We start from the raw sequence: 16301 nt of genomic DNA on the forward strand, positions 1-16301 counted from the left end.
CCCAGTGCACAGAGGGCAGCGTCCTGGGGGCAGCGGGACCTGCTCGGGTCTGCAGCAGGGACCGGAGCACCATGGCTGCCCGCGGCTCTCAGAGTGGGCAGGAGAGAGACCAAGGGACCGGAAGTGAGGGGGCAGGGGTGCGGTGGGCGCCGAGGGTTTGGGAGAAGCAGGAGAGAAGGGGCTGTGGACGAGGGCGACCGGGGCCACCCCGCAGGACAGCCTGAGGGGTGTGGCCTGGCCGCTGAAGACCCGCGGCCCTCGCCCCCCCACCCCTCACCCTCTACCTTCTGCCCTTGGCCTCCTGCTGCCCCTCCCCTCCCACCGCCCTCTTCTCTGCCCTCTCCGCACCCCTCACCCCTTTGCCCCCTCCGCCCTGCGCCCCCAGCCCCGGCCCCGCTCCGCTCCACCCTGCTGACCCGCCAGTTGAGTCTCCCGGCTCCGCCATCGCCCGTTGCTAGGCGACGCCGTCAACAAGCGCGCTCGGGGACGCGCATGGCACCGTCCGCGCGCCCGCGAAGGCTCGCGTCTACACGGGCAGAAGGGTCCCGGTGCGGATTTGTATTTCCTGGTCCGGCCGCCAGGACGCGCCCCTGACGAGCGCCCCCCACGGTCGCGCGCCCCGGGGGCAGGACGGGGCTCGAGGGTGGTGGTCGGTGTGGGGGTGCCGGCGTAGGGGTCCCCGCTCGGCTCCCGCTTCCATCTGCGTCTCCAGCCCCTTCCTCATGGGTTCCGCCAGGAGTCCCCCGTGGAGGGGGACGCCCAGGGCCCTCCAGTTGGGTCCCCCAGCCCCAAAGCCGAGAACGTCCACGGGGACGACCGGAGGGGGCGAGCGCGCGGCGGGAGGCGGAGGAGTTTTGCTTTGTGCGGGACCGAGTCGGGAGCGGGGGTCCGAGGGTCCAGGGGTGCCGTCCAAGGATTGGGGGTGCGGTTCGGCAGTGGGGAGGAGCGGCCGGGGGGTTCGGGGGCGTTCCGGGTTGGGGGCGGTCCGGGCGGCGCGGTCTGGGGGCTGGGAGGGGAGGTCTGGGGTTGGGGGTGCCACCCAGGGACTAGGGGTGCCTCCGGGGACTGGACTGGGAATGCGGTCTGGGTTCACGACGGTCCAGGGGGCGCGGTCTGGGAGACTGAGGGTGCGGTCCCGTTGTCAGGAGGCGCGGCCCGAGGGTTCCGGGGACGGTCCGGGTTGGGGGCGGTCTGGGGGCGTGGTCCAGAAGTCCAGGGGGCAGATCAGGGTTGGGGGTATTGCCCGGGGACTCGGGGGACTGGCCGGGGGACTGGAGGCTGCTGACTGGGGGCTTGGGGGGGCCGCCCGGGGACTGGGGGTGCGGTCCGGCGGTCGGGAGGCGCGGCCCGGGGGTTCGGGGGCGGTCCGGGGGCCGGGCCTCGCCGCGCGTCTCCGCCCCGCCCCGCCTCACTGGCAGCGGCGGCGGCGGCGGCGGCAGCGGCGGCTCCTGGGCCCAGCGCGAATCCGGCCCCCGCGGCGGGACCCGGGTGCGTATTGTGGTCGGTGGGGGCTGTGGGGCGGGGGCCACTGGCTCCTGGGGGCCGGGGGCGCCCTCTCTGCGAGGCTGGCGGTTCGCGGGGCGCCGGGGCCCGTGGCTGCTGGGCCCGGGAGGGGCCGGGCCGGCTGCAGTTCCTGCGGCGCGAGCGGGGCGCTGCGGGAGGCCCCAGATGGCGCGGGGAGCCGGGGGATTCCCTCTGCGGCGGGCGCGGGTCCGGGCGGAGGTGGGCTTGGGGCGCGCAGGCTCGGCTCCCGCGTGGCTGGCGCCCTGGCCCCGGGACTTGCGGCCTTTGTCTGGCGGGCGGCCGGAGCCCGCAAAGGGGACCTCGTGCAGTGCGGGCCACGCGCCCCACCCCCCGCCCCGTGCGCCCTCCCCACGCACGCGCTGGGCGTGCGGTGCTCATTGCCTTTCGGCCTGGCTCTGCCTGGAAAGAATAAAAAGAAAAAAAGGCTAAGGGGGGGGCACACAGTTCATGTAAGATCGCTAAAAATAACACCAGGAACCCTGGCACAAGGCCAGGAAGGCTTGAAACCCTCATTCCCGCGTCCTCTCTGGCTGGGGTTGGGTTCAGAATAAAACAGGAGTGGAAGAGGCCGTGGTAAGGGTCAGCCCCTCTGTCCTCAGGGACAACCCTCCCCGCCCAGGTCAGCTTCATGGCCGCCCCTGGCACCAGCACCTGAGGCTCTGCCTCCTCTCCTGCCTGGGAAGGGAAGGGAGAGGGCTGTGGGAAGTGGGGAGAGGGCAGGTGCAGCCCGGCCCGTGTGGCTGCAGAGCCTTCCTCGTGCCCCCTGACCCTGGGTTGTCAGACCCAGGGGCTCCCTGAGCTCTGCTGGACTGGGCGTCCTTGTGTGCCCAGCACAGCTGCTGCTTCCGTACCCAGGTTAGGTTTGGGCGCCTTTAGGTGAAGTGTGTATGGTTGGGGAGATCTCAGACTGTGAGTAAGAAAGTTCGGTTGTTAAAGGTTTAGCTGAAAGGCAGGGAGACAGGAGAGAGAAATCGAGGGGAGAAAGAGCTCTTTCATCGCTGGTTCACTCCCCAAGTGGTTGGAATGCCTGGGGCTGGGCCAGCCTGAAGCCGGGAGCCTGGAACCCTATCCAGGTCTCCCACACGGGTGCAGGGCCCAAGCACTCGGGCCTCTTCTGCTGCTTTCCCAGGTGCATTAGCAGGGAGCTGGATGGGAAGCAGAGCAGCCGGGACTCGAACTGGCGCTCCGATGTAGGATGCTGGCGTGGCAGGCGGGTTCACCTGCTGCACCACGGCACCAGCCCCTGAGGAATTCCTCCCGGCAGACCCACTCGGGCCCCTGGTGACGCCGTAGTCGGGTCATCCGTTGTGCCTTGGCTTAGCCCGCAGAGCAAGCCGTGAGCTCCGCCCTGCGTGGTCCATGTTTTCCATGGCAACACATACACTTGGAGACGTAGCTTCCTCAAGTTTGCACAACCAGGGGTGACCCAGCGGGCTCTCGGGCACAGGGTGCTGTAGCCCCCAAAGCCAGGTGTGCACACCCCGCCCCATCCTTGGACCTGGCCCTGCCACTCACAGACCCGCTCTGCCAGGGGAGGCGTGAGAATGGCCGGAAGCAGGCCCTACTCCTCGTCTCCCTCTGTCTCCCGGCCCCAGCTGCTGTTTGCGTGCACTGCGGTGGCCTGTGACTGTGAGAAGCCGGCCGTGGGGTCTGCGCCCCGGCTGTGGGAAGTGAGCTGCCGGGGTCGCCAAAGACAGGCTAGAGCTGGTCACATCCCGACCCCGGCGCCCGGACCTCCTGGATTCCCCGGTGCCTTGGTTCCCCCATCTGGGAAATGGGGTCGTGCGCGCTGTTCACAGGCCTTGCAGGGTCCTCAGAGCCCCGGGGCAGGGTTGGTGGGCCTGTGTGGGTTTTGTGGTTCTGGCTGCGTGGCCCATCAGACAGAAAGTCCATCGTGTGCAGACGTGGCAATCCCACGCCCACGCAGCCCTGGCAAGAGGTGGTGTCCTCACAGGCTGTCCTGGGGCCCAGGGCCTGCCGGGCTCCGGACAACTCACATCTCTTAGGAAAATCTTAATTCACTGCAGTCCTCCTGTGGGATTAGCTACTTGTTTCCCAGGGATGTGAAGGATTTGTGGGGGGCGGGTGGATTTTATGGGTGATCATTGTATCAACCACTGTGTTACATTTGCAACCCAGCCACTTACCTGACCTGCCCCTCCTCCCTAAAATAGGGCGGCGTCTGTGTCAGAGTCCGACTTCTCACCCCTGGTCCACTCCCAGCTGGGGCTGGGCCGGGCCAGGGCACTCCATCCGGGTCTCTCTCGTGGGGTCAGGGACCCAACTCTTTGAGCCATCACTACTGCCTTCCGGTCATCAGCAGGAGGCTGGAACCGGAAGTAGAGCCAGGACAGAGTCCCAGGCTGCAGGTGGCCAAGCCGGGTGTTAGCCATGGTGCCAAGCACCCGCCACAGTGGTGGCGTTTTTGTTTTTAAAATCTTACTGACAGCCAGCGCCACGGCTCACTAGGCTAATCCTCCGCCTTGCGGCGCCGGCACACCGGGTTCTAGTCCCGGTCGGGGTGCCAGATTCTGTCCCGGTTGCCCCTCTTCCAGGCCAGCTCTCTGCTGTGGCCAGGGAGTGCAGTGGAGGATGGCCCAAGTGCTTGGGCCCTGCACCCCATGGGAGACCAGGATGAGCACCTGGCTCCTGGCTTTGGATCAGCACGGTGCGCCAGCCGCAGTGTGCCATTGGAGGGTGAACCAACGGCAAAAGGAAGACCTTTCTCTTTGTCTCCCTTTCACTGTCCACTCTGCCTGTCAAAAAAAAAAAAAAAATCTTACTGACGTTGTTGGATGTTTAAATCCTACGCATCCTTTGGGCCCCGGCTTGGGTGTCTAAGTCTGCATCATGAGCTGCTGGCTCGTCTGGCGTGGACGTGTCTCTCACTGCACCTTTGGAACTTACTTAACCGCCCTCAGAGCTGAGAGAATTTGGGTCATCTGAAGAGACTCCGTTTGATTGATGCCTGATGCGGCTCCTGCCCTGTGGGCGATAGAAACAAAGGAACAGAAAGGACTGCAGTCTGTCGTCCGCGGGACGGCCCGGCGTCCTCACCCCGAGCCCTGCGGACTGCAGAGAGGGCGCTGTGTGTGTCCCTGGCCCCTCCGGGCTGGCCACTGCAGGAGCCACCGTGCCGTGTGCCAGTGCCCGCGCCCCTGCTCGTCTTTGGGCCACAGCCCTGTCCACGTGAACCCGGAACGTGACGCATGCGTGGCAAGGGCGTTTCTCTTCTGTGTGTGAGTCCCGTAGCCAGAAGTTACATGCAAGCGAGAGGAGGGGCTGCCTGAGCCGCGCCCCCACCCCACCCGGCACTGAGTGGTGGGACCGCGCTGCGCTTCCTTTTCCAAACCCTGCAGGCTGGGGCCGGCGTCCTGATCTGGGTGCGGGTGGGGTTGATGGTGCCGGGGCTCCTCAAAGGAGCAGGTGCAGGTGGGGTTCTGGGAAGGATGATGGGAAGTGGGGCTGGTGGCTCACCGAGGTGCCGCGTGGGAGGGAACTGCTCCTGTGTGCAGGTGCTGGCGCGTGTTTGATAAGGCCCTGCCACCCCTGTTCTCTTTGACCTTGGCCTTTGAGGGCAAAGCGGATGAACCGGTTTCTCCCAGCCACGTGGCAGGGGTCCAGGCCCAGAGTGCTCTGCCTCTGTGTGGTGTGACCGTGACAAGGCAGAGGGGCGGCTGGACAGTCTACTGTGGGCTGCATCAGTGGGCGTGGGCTGTGTTCCTGCAGGTGAGATGACCTGCTGGCCTATGGTGCTGACCGCTGCCTCCTGGCCACTGACGTGGGGCGGCGGATGCAGGTGCACACGGGAGGGGCGGGTGCACGCGGGAGAGACGGGTGCACACGGGAGAGACAGGTGCATACGGGAGAGACAGGTGCACACGGGAGGGGCGGGTGCACACGGGAGAGACAGGTGCACACGGGAGGGGCAGGTGCACACGGGAGAGACAGGTGCACACGGGAGGGGCGGGTGCACACGGGAGAGACAGGTGCACACGGGAGGGGCGGGTGCACGCGGGAGAAGCAGGTGCACACGGGAGGGGCAGGTGCACGCGGGAGGGGCAGGTGCACGCGGGAGAGACAGGTGCACGCGGGAGAGACAGGTGCACGCGGGAGGGGCAGGTGCACACGGGAGAAGCAGGTGCACACGGGAGGGGCAGGTGCACGCGGGAGGGGCAGGTGCACGCGGGAGGGGCAAGTGCACGCGGGAGAGGCAGGTGCACGCAGGAGGGGCAGGTGCACACGGGAGAAGCAGGTGCACACGGGAGGGGCAGGTGCACGCGGGAGGGGCAGGTGCACGCGGGAGGGGCAGGTGCACACGGGAGAGACAGGTGCACGCAGGAGGGGCAGGTGCACGCGGGAGGGGCAGGTGCACACGGGAGAGGCAGGTGCACACGGGAGAGACAGGTGCACACGGGAGGGGCAGGTGCACACGGGAGAGACAGGTGCACACGGGAGAGACAGGTGCACGCGGGAGAGACAGGTGCACACGGGAGAGACAGGTGCACACGGGAGGGGCAGGCGCACGCGGGAGAGACAGGCGCACGCGGGAGGGGCAGGTGCACACGGGAGGGGCAGGTGCACACGGGAGAAGCAGGCGCACACGGGAGAGACAGGCGCACGCGGGAGAGACAGGCGCACACGGGAGGGGCAGGTGCACACGGGAGGGGCAGGTGCACACGGGAGGGGCGGGTGCACACGGGAGAGACAGGTGCACACGGGAGAGACAGGTGCACACGGGAGGGGCAGGTGCACACGGGAGAGGCAGGTGCACACGGGAGAGACAGGTGCACGCGGGAGAGACAGGTGCACACGGGAGAGACAGGTGCACACGGGAGGGGCAGGTGCACACGGGAGAGACAGGTGCACACGGGAGGGGCAGGTGCACACGGGAGAGACAGGTGCACACGGGAGAAGCAGGTGCACATGGGAGGGGCAGGTGCACGCGGGAGGGGCGGGTGCACGCGGGAGAGACAGGTGCACGCAGGAGGGGCAGGTGCACACGGGAGAGACAGGTGCACACGGGAGGGGCGGGTGCACACGGGAGGGGCGGGTGCACACGGGAGGGGCAGGTGCACACGGGAGGGGCAAGTGCACGCGGGAGAGACAGGTGCACACAGGAGAGACAGGTGCACACGGGAGAGACAGGTGCACACGGGAGGGGTGGGTGCACACGGGAGAGGCAGGTGCACACGGGAGGGGCGGGTGCACACGGGAGAGACAGGCGCACGCGGGAGGGGCAGGTGCACACGGGAGGGGCAGGTGCACACGGGAGGGGCGGGTGCACACGGGAGAGACAGGTGCACACGGGAGAGACAGGTGCACACGGGAGGGGCGGGTGCACACGGGAGGGGCAGGTGCACACGGGAGAGACAGGTGCACACGGGAGGGGCGGGTGCACGCGGGAGAAGCAGGTGCACACGGGAGGGGCAGGTGCACGCGGGAGGGGCAGGTGCACGCGGGAGAGACAGGTGCACGCGGGAGAGACAGGTGCACGCAGGAGGGGCAGGTGCACACGGGAGAAGCAGGTGCACACGGGAGGGGCAGGTGCACGCGGGAGGGGCAGGTGCACGCGGGAGGGGCAAGTGCACGCGGGAGAGGCAGGTGCACGCAGGAGGGGCAGGTGCACACGGGAGAAGCAGGTGCACACGGGAGGGGCAGGTGCACGCGGGAGGGGCAGGTGCACGCGGGAGGGGCAGGTGCACACGGGAGAGACAGGTGCACGCAGGAGGGGCAGGTGCACGCGGGAGGGGCAGGTGCACACGGGAGAGGCAGGTGCACACGGGAGAGACAGGTGCACACGGGAGGGGCAGGTGCACACGGGAGAGACAGGTGCACACGGGAGAGACAGGTGCACGCGGGAGAGACAGGTGCACACGGGAGAGACAGGTGCACACGGGAGGGGCAGGCGCACGCGGGAGAGACAGGCGCACGCGGGAGGGGCAGGTGCACACGGGAGGGGCAGGTGCACACGGGAGAAGCAGGCGCACACGGGAGAGACAGGCGCACGCGGGAGAGACAGGCGCACACGGGAGGGGCAGGTGCACACGGGAGGGGCAGGTGCACACGGGAGGGGCGGGTGCACACGGGAGAGACAGGTGCACACGGGAGAGACAGGTGCACACGGGAGGGGCAGGTGCACACGGGAGAGACAGGTGCACACGGGAGAGACAGGTGCACGCGGGAGAGACAGGTGCACACGGGAGAGACAGGTGCACACGGGAGGGGCAGGTGCACACGGGAGAGACAGGTGCACACGGGAGGGGCAGGTGCACACGGGAGAGACAGGTGCACACGGGAGAAGCAGGTGCACATGGGAGGGGCAGGTGCACGCGGGAGGGGCGGGTGCACGCGGGAGAGACAGGTGCACGCAGGAGGGGCAGGTGCACACGGGAGAGACAGGTGCACACGGGAGGGGCGGGTGCACACGGGAGGGGCGGGTGCACACGGGAGGGGCAGGTGCACACGGGAGGGGCAAGTGCACGCGGGAGAGACAGGTGCACACAGGAGAGACAGGTGCACACGGGAGAGACAGGTGCACACGGGAGGGGTGGGTGCACACGGGAGAGGCAGGTGCACACGGGAGGGGCGGGTGCACACGGGAGAGACAGGCGCACGCGGGAGGGGCAGGTGCACACGGGAGGGGCAGGTGCACACGGGAGGGGCGGGTGCACACGGGAGAGACAGGTGCACACGGGAGAGACAGGTGCACACGGGAGGGGCGGGTGCACACGGGAGGGGCAGGTGCACACGGGAGAGACAGGTGCACACGGGAGGGGCGGGTGCACACGGGAGGGGCAGGTGCACACGGCAGAGACAGGTGCACACGGGAGGGGTGGGTGCACACGGGAGAGACAGGTGCACACGGGAGGGGCGGGTACACACAGGAGGGGCAGGTGCACACGGGAGGGGCAGGTGCACACGGGAGAGGCAGGTGCACACGGGAGGGGTGGGTGCACGCGGGAGGGGCGGGTGCACACGGGAGGGGCGGGTGCACACGGGAGAGGCAGGTGCACACGGCAGAAGACTGAGTGGGGTGCGAGGCCAGGCCAGGCCTCCACTGGTGGCTCCAGGCTGCGCTGACTCTTCAGGTCTTCCTACGAAGGTTAGAAGGTTCTAGAAGGCACTGGCACCTTTGCCCGTGCTCTTTCTGCCTGCCCTGACTGAGCCTTCCCGCAGGACACAGACGAGGCTTTGGGCTGGGCAAGCCCCGCTTTGCGGCCTGCAGCTGCCCGCCGTCCACCCTCGCTGCTCTCGCTCGGAGATGCGGGGCCCAGGTCCCTCTCACACTGCAGAAGGGAAGTTGCTCCGTGGGGCTTGGCGGTCAGGGGGCGAGTAGGGCCCAGCGCTCCCAGGAGTTAGGAATCGGCTTTGCCTAGTGTCCCGGGCTTGGTGTTGTCAGCACGGGAGGTCCAGGTGTCCACACAGGGCACGTGTGGGTGTGTTAGGCCGGGTGGCCGAGGAGGACGGAGGCCGCAGATGGAGTTAAGGGCGCTCATCAACTGACCTGAGATGCGGGGTTTTCCTGGGTCACCTGCCTGGGCCCTTGCAGGCCAGAGAGGAGGCCGAGGGGTGGGGGCAGAGGAGGCCACTGCCGGCCTTGAAGAGGTGGACGGGGCTGAGAGTCAAGGGATGCGGGTGCCTCCGGACACTGCCACGGGGCCCAGAGCGGCTCCTGCCCGGGACCTCCCCGTGGGAACCTGGCCCCGTGGCGCCTTGGTCACAGCCCAGAGTCCTGCAGTGGGCGTGGGCCCCGTGGCGCCTTGGTCACAGCCCAGAGACCTGCAGTGGGCGTGGGCCCCCGGGGCCCGAGAAGCTGGCGCAGGGGGAGGGACAGCACTTCCTTAGCCGGGGCCTGCCGGGGCCTGTCCTGGTTTTGCTCATTTCTGGTGTCGGGGCGGCTGTGGCTGTCTCTGCCTCCAGGAGTGCGTAACCCACCAGACCCTGGGAGCAGGACTCGGGCCGGGAGGGTGCTGCTGGGGGCCCCGCCCCTCCCCACCCAGCCACCCAAGCCCGGTGCCTCTAGGCCAGCCAGCTGTCGGTGGCGGGGCGGGGGGGCGTGCGTGGTCAACAGCCGCTCGGCAGAGCTGTGCGCGGAGCCACCGGCTCTGTCTGCTGCCAGCCCAGCCCGTCCAAGCTGCTTCCACCACCTTCCTCTCTGAGTCTGGCCCCAGTGGGCAGCTCCCCCTGCCCCAGCCCCCGCAGCCCCCCGCCCCCCAGGACGCAGACTTCATCGTTGTCCCCAACTGCCTGGCCCCGCGGGCTGCCGATGGCCGAGGAGCCGCCGTCCTCCGGGAGCCCCCCAGTCAGCATCCCCCCCAGACACACAGCCCCCCAGGTCAGCGTCTCCCACAGTCCCCCAGGTCAGCCAGGTCAGCATCTCCCACAGCCCCCCAGGTCAGCGTCCCCCCATAGTACCCCTGGGTCAGTTTTCCCCCATAGCCCCCCCAGGTCAGCGTCCCCCCCAGACACACACAGCCCCCCAGGTCGGTGCCCCCCCAGACTGTCCGTCTGTTACAGGTGGTGATCTGAGCTGACACACCCTCATCCCCCAGGTCCCTGGTTCAGGCTCCGGCTCCCTCCTGGTCTCTCGTGACCTGCGTCCACCGCTAGCCTGACCTGCAGGGTCCAGTCGGCCCCTTACCCTGGGGGATCGGCTCCGGGACCCCTGCTGGAGCCTGACTCTGCAGGCGGCCCCTTGCTGCAGGAAGGAGGGGGTGCTGCGGGCAGGGCGTGTGTGTGCGTGTGCCCGTGCGTGAGTGTGCATGTGCCCATGTGTGTATGTGTGTGCCCATGCGTGTACGTGTGTGCCCATGTGTGTATGTGTGTGCCCATGCGTGTGTGCGCGTGTGTGTGCGTGTGCCCATGTATGTATGTGTGTGCCCACGTGTGTACGTGTGTGCCCATGTGTGTATGTGTGTGCCCATGCGTGTACATGCATGTGTGTGCGTGTGCCCATGCGTGTGTGTGCGTGTGTGTGCGTGTGCCCGTGCGGGGCTCGGAGCTGCTGTTGGCCGAGGCGGGGCATGGCCACCTGAGCACCACGGGGTCAGCTGAGACTGGAGTCCCAGGGAGCTGGGCGCTGCTTTCGGCCCTGTCTCCTTCCCTGTGGGACGGCGCCGTGGACGGGGTGGGGATGACCTCCCCTTGGCCTGGGAGGGGCCGGAGACAGCCATGCTGCTGGGGGCTGGGGGCTGGGGGCTGGGGGCTGGGGGCTGCGGCAGGCGGGCGCGGCCCGAGCCGAGGTTGCTGTGCGTGGCTGCCCGGCTCCCGGGGGCCCTGCCTGCCCTCGCCCTGTCTGGGACGCTGAGCGCTGAGGCGTCTGCCGCTGACTTGGTCACGGGCCCTGGCACAGACGAGCCGGCTGCCCCTCCCTTCTTGCCGTCGCCACCCATGGGTGGCAGCCAGAGGCGGGACCCGGCAGCGGCTGACGTGTTGTTATTTGTGCTGTTGGAGAACAGAGGCTGTGCTGTGTGGCGTGTTCCTGTGCACGTGTGTGGCGTGTTCCTGTGCGTGTGTGTGCCTTGTGGTGCACGAGGTGTGTGCTCCTGTACGTGTGTTATGTATAGATGCATGTGGATGCCTTGTTGTGCGTGCATACGTGTGACGTGTGTACATGTGTGTTGTTTGTGCACCGTGTTGTCTGCACATGTGAGGTAGTGCATGCCTGTGTCTGGTGTATGGCATCTGGGCATGTGTCATGTGTGTGGTGTGTGGATGCCTGTGTTTGTATGTCGCATGTACGCATGCTGTGTGCATATGGTGTGTGCACATGCGTGTTGCATGTGTGAGGTGTGTGCATGTGGTGCGTGCAGCTCTGGCTGATGCCCAGAGCCCCAGGCCGGAGGTGCTGTGTCCTGTGGCACTGGTGGCCTCCTGGGCTTTGCTGCGTCCGTGCTGTCCACGGCGAGGCCGGGTCCCGAGGTGCTCCTGGGGCTCATCTGTCCCTGCCTCTTCTGGGTCAGCGGGTGCTCAGCCGTGGGAAGATGCAGACAGCCGTGCGCATGACGGTGCTGCCCGTGGGGCCGGGGACAGACAGGGAACCCCTGAGAGGACCCACGTGTGGCCCAGAGGTGGCAGGTGTGAGGGCCCTGGGGACGGAGCGGGCGGCCCCAGTCCAGGATCAGGTGTGGGCAGGGTTGGCGCCTGCGGGGCTGGAGGAGGGCAGGATCTCTCCCAGGCCCTGTCCTGGCGCCCTGGCCGTGGCCAGTTTCAACTTCGGAAAGTTTGAGGAAAAATCAGAGCGAGAGAGGAGTGTGGGTGTGCGCGTTTGGTGCAGTGCTGGGGGCTGGGGGCACCCTCGTGGGGGATCAGTGTCCCGGCTTGTGCACCCGGGAGACAGCCGGTGACGGCCCAGGTGCTTGGGCCCTGCACCCACCCCCCCTCTCCCTCCTCCCTCCCTCCCCCTCTCTCTCCCTCCCTCTCTCTCCCCCCTCCCTCTCCCCTCCTCCCACCTCCCTCCCCCAGGTGCTTGGGCCCTGCACCCACTCCCCTCTCTCCCCCCCTCCCCCTCCCTCCCCCCGCTCCCTCCCCCTCTTTCTCCCTCCCTCCCTCTCTCCCCTCCCTCTCCCCTCCTCCTGCCTCCCTCCCCTTCCCGCCTCCCTCTCCCAGGTGCTTGGGCCCTGCACCCACCCCCCTCCCTCCCTGCCTCTCCCTCCCCCTCCCTCCCCCCCTCTCTCCCTCCCTCCCTCTCCCTCCCTCCCTCTCCCCTCCTCCCGCCTCCCCCCCTTCCCGCCTCCCTCCCCCAGGTGCTTGGGCCCTGCACCCACGGGGAAGACGGGGGTGGGGCTCCTGGCTCCTGGCTCCAGGCCGGCGCAGCCCTGCCGCTGCTGACATTTGCGGGGTGAAGCAGGGGATGAGAGCTGGCCCCCCTCTGTCTCTCTGCCTTTCAAACAAGGTGCAAATAGATCTCACACGCACACAAGTTGGTTTTGGTTTAAAAAAAGGTTGACATGCGTGTGCTGTTTTCATGGTGCGCACTTTCCGGACACTTCGCTGTCTCTAACCACGGTCACGTGTGGAGAGGCTGCGGGGTTAGGGCCTCGCTGGGAACACGCGTGTGGGATCGCAGTGAGAGCAGGTGATGTCACTCGGGGGCGGGTCTCAGCCTCCTGTTCTCACAGGGCGCAGCGGGTGGCGGGAGACACGGTGTCGGGCCTGGGGTTTACGGCGCTCGTGCCTCCCCGTGCGACTCTGCTCTACGTCCAGCGCCTGGAACCAGCCCCTCTGGGCTGAGGGAGGCTCACGTTTAAAACAATTCATTTCCAGAAAGCAAGCAGTCCGGGCGAATGTTTAACGGACATGGCCCTGTGTACCCCAAAGCAGCCTGGTTTTTCCAGAACATTCCGGGGGTGTGTGTGTCCTTATGCATGCGGGTGGTGGGTGGGGAGCAGCGAAGGTCCCGTGCTCTGAGTGGCGCTGGGTGCCGGAGCCACACCAGGGATGTGCACCCCGAGCCCGGGGGTCGTGGGAGAGGCTGGAGAACACCTGTAGTCCGGAATCTCCTTCCAGACGCCCGTCCAAGGTGGCTTTGATTTTGTGGAGCAGTGAGGCCTGGGGCTGACAGTGAGTGACAGCGTGAGGCCAGGCCACGGCCACGGCCACAGCCGCCGCAGAGCACCTGGGACGTGGCAGGTCAGATACGACAGGCACCAGACGTCAGAGGAGTAAAATTTCTCTGTTGCCATCTTTCCGTCATGGTTATGCATTGACGCGATTGTGTTTTGGGTAGACTGGACCGAGAAAGCAGAATTAAAGTCAATTTCACTTGCTTCTTTTTGCTGCCTTATTTTATTTTTTTTTTAAAGTTTTATTTGAAAGGCAGAGTTACAGAGAAAGGCGGAGAGACAGAGGGGGGTCTGCCACCCTCTGGTTCACTCCCCAGCTGGCCCCAAAGGCCAGGGCTGCGCCAGGCCAAAGCCAGGAGCTGCTTCGGGGTCTCTCACGAGTGCAGAGGCCCAAGGGCCGGGCCATCCTGGGCCATTCCCAGGCTCTTTAGCAGGGAGTTGGATGGGAAGTGGAGCAGCTGGGACTTGAACCGGCGCCCATGAGGGATGCCGGCACTGCAGGCAGAGGCTTCACCGGCTGTGCCGCAGCCCCGGCCCCGCTCTCTGCCATCTCTGATGTGGCTGCCAGGAAACATCGGATTGTCTGTGGCTCACAGCGTGGCCGGGCTGAGAGGGGGCTCTTCCTGATGCTGTTTGACTGACCTTTGACCTTGGAGTGCTTGAATTCCAAAACCTCCCTGAGCGCAGAGGCGTTGCAGGGCTCGGGGTGTGGCGTCCCAGGTGCCAGCGGGCAAGGGTGGGGTTTTCGGTGTGTGGGTGCCATGGGGTAACTGGGTTGAGTCTCTGAGGTTCTCGTTATGGCAGGTCCTCACTGGTGGGCGTCTGGGGCGGGGGCAGACGGCCGTGGAGGCGGGAAGCAGAGAGGGCGACCACGCCCCCTCGGCATGTACGGTCAGCCCTCTCCCAGGGCACTCTCCAAGTGACCTCGGACTTCCCCCGAGGCCCCTCCCAGACCCCCTAACCGGATCAAGCCTCCAGCTGTCGGGCAGCACCCTCCGGCTGCGGCTTTGGGACTTAGGGAGCCAGGTCCTGTTCGAAGCCCGGAAGTGACCGTGTGGCTTGCTGCCTCGTCCTGCAGCACGAGTGACCCTGCCCCTCCACCAGGACTGGCCAGAGGCGGCCCTGGGAGGTGGGGGAGGTGACTGGGAAGGTGGAGGGGACCACTCGGGAGTCAGGGGTCCGGGCGGTGGCCTGGATGTGCCAGCGTCTGCCCTCCGGCCCCAGCTGCTTCACACATCCAGTGGCGCTCAGGGTAGAGTTTGTGTTTCTCAGTGGTTGGGAGAAGACAGCAGCAGCAGGATTTCTGGGTAATTTGTGCAGAGTCTGTGCAGTTGGGAGTCGGGTACATAAGGGCCGACCAGCCCACAGTCACGCCCCCTGGCCACTGCCCAGCAGGCGTGCTCCGCCCACCCTGGGGTCGGCGTCGCCTGGGTTCTGTGGGCTCGGGAGGAGGCCTCAGTGCGGCCAGCTGGGGAGACCCACGTGGACTGGGGCCCTGGGGGAGCCCCGATGTGGGAGGCGAAGTCGGAGGAGGTGGGGATGTGAGCCCAGCCCCAGCCCCAGCCCCAGCCCCAGGCAGGTGATCGGAGGTGACGCTGGCACAGGGGGCGGGGGTCCTTCATGGCACCATGCAGGAGGGGTCCCGATCTGTGCTGGGAGAACCCTCTGCTGTGGGCACAGGCCCGCGGGTATGGGGGCCTGGGGACCGTGCGTGGGCCAGAGTGGGGACAGGTGCAGCTGAAGACGGGGCCACCGATGTCCCTGCTGAGGCCGACCCCGCTTCCTGCCTGGGTGCGGCCGGTGTGGAGCTGGAAGCGCTTAGTAGGGAGCGCCGTCCCTCGCTGCGGGCTTTGGAGACAGAAAACGCAGGAAGTCGGGGCGGGGGGCAGTGTCGCACGGCCTGAGGCCCTCCGCTGTGGATAATGCCGCGAAAACGATGAAAAATGCAGAACGTAAAACGTGCCATTTTTAGCACGCGGCATTTTTAAAAGCCTGACAGGTGGAACTGTGGATGCGTCTGCATGCGTTGTGCAGCGGCTGAGCCCAGCCAGCGAGCGCATGCGCCTGCGTGGCCTCTGTTGTGATGAGAACATAACACGCACGCGGCGCCTTCAAGAATGCAACGCAGGGGCCCCAGTCACCGCGCTGCTTAGATCCCGTGGACTCGTCCCGGAGCACTTTATACACGTTTTCTAAGGATTTATTTATTTTATTTGAAAGGCAGGGTTACAGAGAGAAAGAGAGAGGGGGAGAGAGAGGTCTTCCATCCGCTGGTTCACTCCCCAGATGGCCGCAATGGCCCGGGGCCAGGCCAGGCTGAAGCCCGGAGCCAGGAGCTTCTTCCGGGTCTCCCACGTGGGTGCAGGGCCCAAGGGCTTGGTCCATCTTCCACTGCTTTCCCAGGCCACAGCAGAGAGCTGGACTGGATGCCGGCGCTGCAGACAGCGGCTTTACCTGCTATGCCACAGAGCTGACCCAGTAATTTATTATTTAATTTAACTTACTGATTTATGTTCTTTGAAAGCCAGAGAGAGAGAGAGAGATGGACATCACCCTTCCACTGATTCACTCTTCAGGACAAAGCCAGGAGCCCAGAACCCAGTGCAGGTCTCCCACAGGCAGGACGGCCCCCACGCAGGGGCAGAGCCACGGCCACGGGAGGACGCAGCCGTGGGCGTGGCTGTGGCTCAGTGGCCGCTCTTTCCCCGCAGGCAGGTCTGGACGCGCCCCGCCCGGGCCGCAGCCCGAGAGGATGGAAACACCTGCCCGGCCATGTCTCTGGGCCGCCTCCTCCGCCGGGCCTCCTCCAGAGCCTCCGACCTCCTGACCCTCGCGCCGGGTGCCGGCGGCTCCCCTGCCGTCCTGGACGGGGAGATTGTCTACTCCAAGAACAATGTCTGCGTGCACCCGCCTGAGGGGCTGCAGGGGCTGGGGGAGCACCACCCAGGTGAGCCCGGGGGCCGAGTGGCACCGCTCTGAGAAACGGGAGTGGGGCGAGGAGTCCGGTGGGCCACAGCCCTTGTGGGTACCGAGGGGGCGGTTGCTGTCCGGGAGGCCTGGGACGGCCTGGTGGGAGACGCCGCCTTCACCCCCGCTCTCCTCTGTCCCCATCAGCGGTCAGCGGCCCCTTTGTCCAGCAAGAGACACAGGCCCCGCCCTTCAGGTTCACTCTGCTGTGGCCTTCATCCTCCACCCGGGCCTGTGAGGCTG

At 66.9% G+C, this 16301-nt stretch overlaps 3 protein-coding genes across 7 annotated transcripts in view; 1 reads left to right on the forward strand and 2 right to left on the reverse strand.

Moving 5' to 3' along the window:
- The window catches only part of CCDC40 (coiled-coil domain 40 molecular ruler complex subunit), a 30833-nt gene extending 30288 nt beyond the window's left edge, over positions 1-545 (reverse strand). Inside the window, exon 1 of one of the 2 annotated variants that reach the window (XM_051830482.2) lies at positions 417-545. In XM_051830482.2, the coding sequence (XP_051686442.2) occupies positions 417-445 (29 nt within the window). In that variant the 5' untranslated portion in view covers positions 446-545. The remainder of the gene's footprint in view (positions 1-416) is intronic. The other variant, XM_051830483.2, reaches the window with a different exon arrangement.
- On the reverse strand, positions 527-9837 carry LOC138846129 (proline-rich protein HaeIII subfamily 1-like). Its single transcript, XM_070060891.1, has 3 exons — positions 9675-9837; positions 1173-1792; positions 527-1006 (listed from the first exon to the last, which is right to left on the reverse strand). The coding sequence occupies exons 1-3, from the start codon at positions 9835-9837 to the stop codon at positions 527-529; spliced, it is 1263 nt and encodes a 420-aa protein (XP_069916992.1).
- TBC1D16 (TBC1 domain family member 16) overlaps positions 1373-16301 on the forward strand; it is a 58543-nt gene continuing 43614 nt past the window's right edge. For 3 of the 4 annotated variants that reach the window (XM_070059965.1, XM_070059967.1, XM_070059968.1), the window contains exons 1-2: positions 1373-1488; positions 15803-16038. In XM_070059965.1, the coding sequence (XP_069916066.1) occupies positions 15864-16038 (175 nt within the window). In that variant the 5' untranslated portion in view covers positions 1373-1488; positions 15803-15863. The remainder of the gene's footprint in view (positions 1489-15802; positions 16039-16301) is intronic. The other variant, XM_070059966.1, reaches the window with a different exon arrangement.

Source organism: Oryctolagus cuniculus, chromosome 17 (assembly GCF_964237555.1).
Source record: "Oryctolagus cuniculus chromosome 17, mOryCun1.1, whole genome shotgun sequence".
Lineage (NCBI taxonomy): Eukaryota > Metazoa > Chordata > Mammalia > Lagomorpha > Leporidae > Oryctolagus > Oryctolagus cuniculus.

Coding starts and splice junctions, on each gene's coding strand:
- LOC138846129 (XM_070060891.1), bottom strand. CDS start 9,837: ATGCTGACTGGGGGGCTCCCGGAGGACGGCGGCTCCTCGGCCATCGGC. Junction 1,793..9,674: donor GGCCAGACTCAGAGAGGAAG/GTGGTGGAAGCA, acceptor GCCGCCCGCCAG/ACAAAGGCCGCAAGTCCCGG. Junction 1,007..1,172: donor GACCGCCCCCAACCCGGACC/GTCCCCGGAACC, acceptor CTCCCCTCCCAG/CCCCCAGACCGCGCCGCCCG.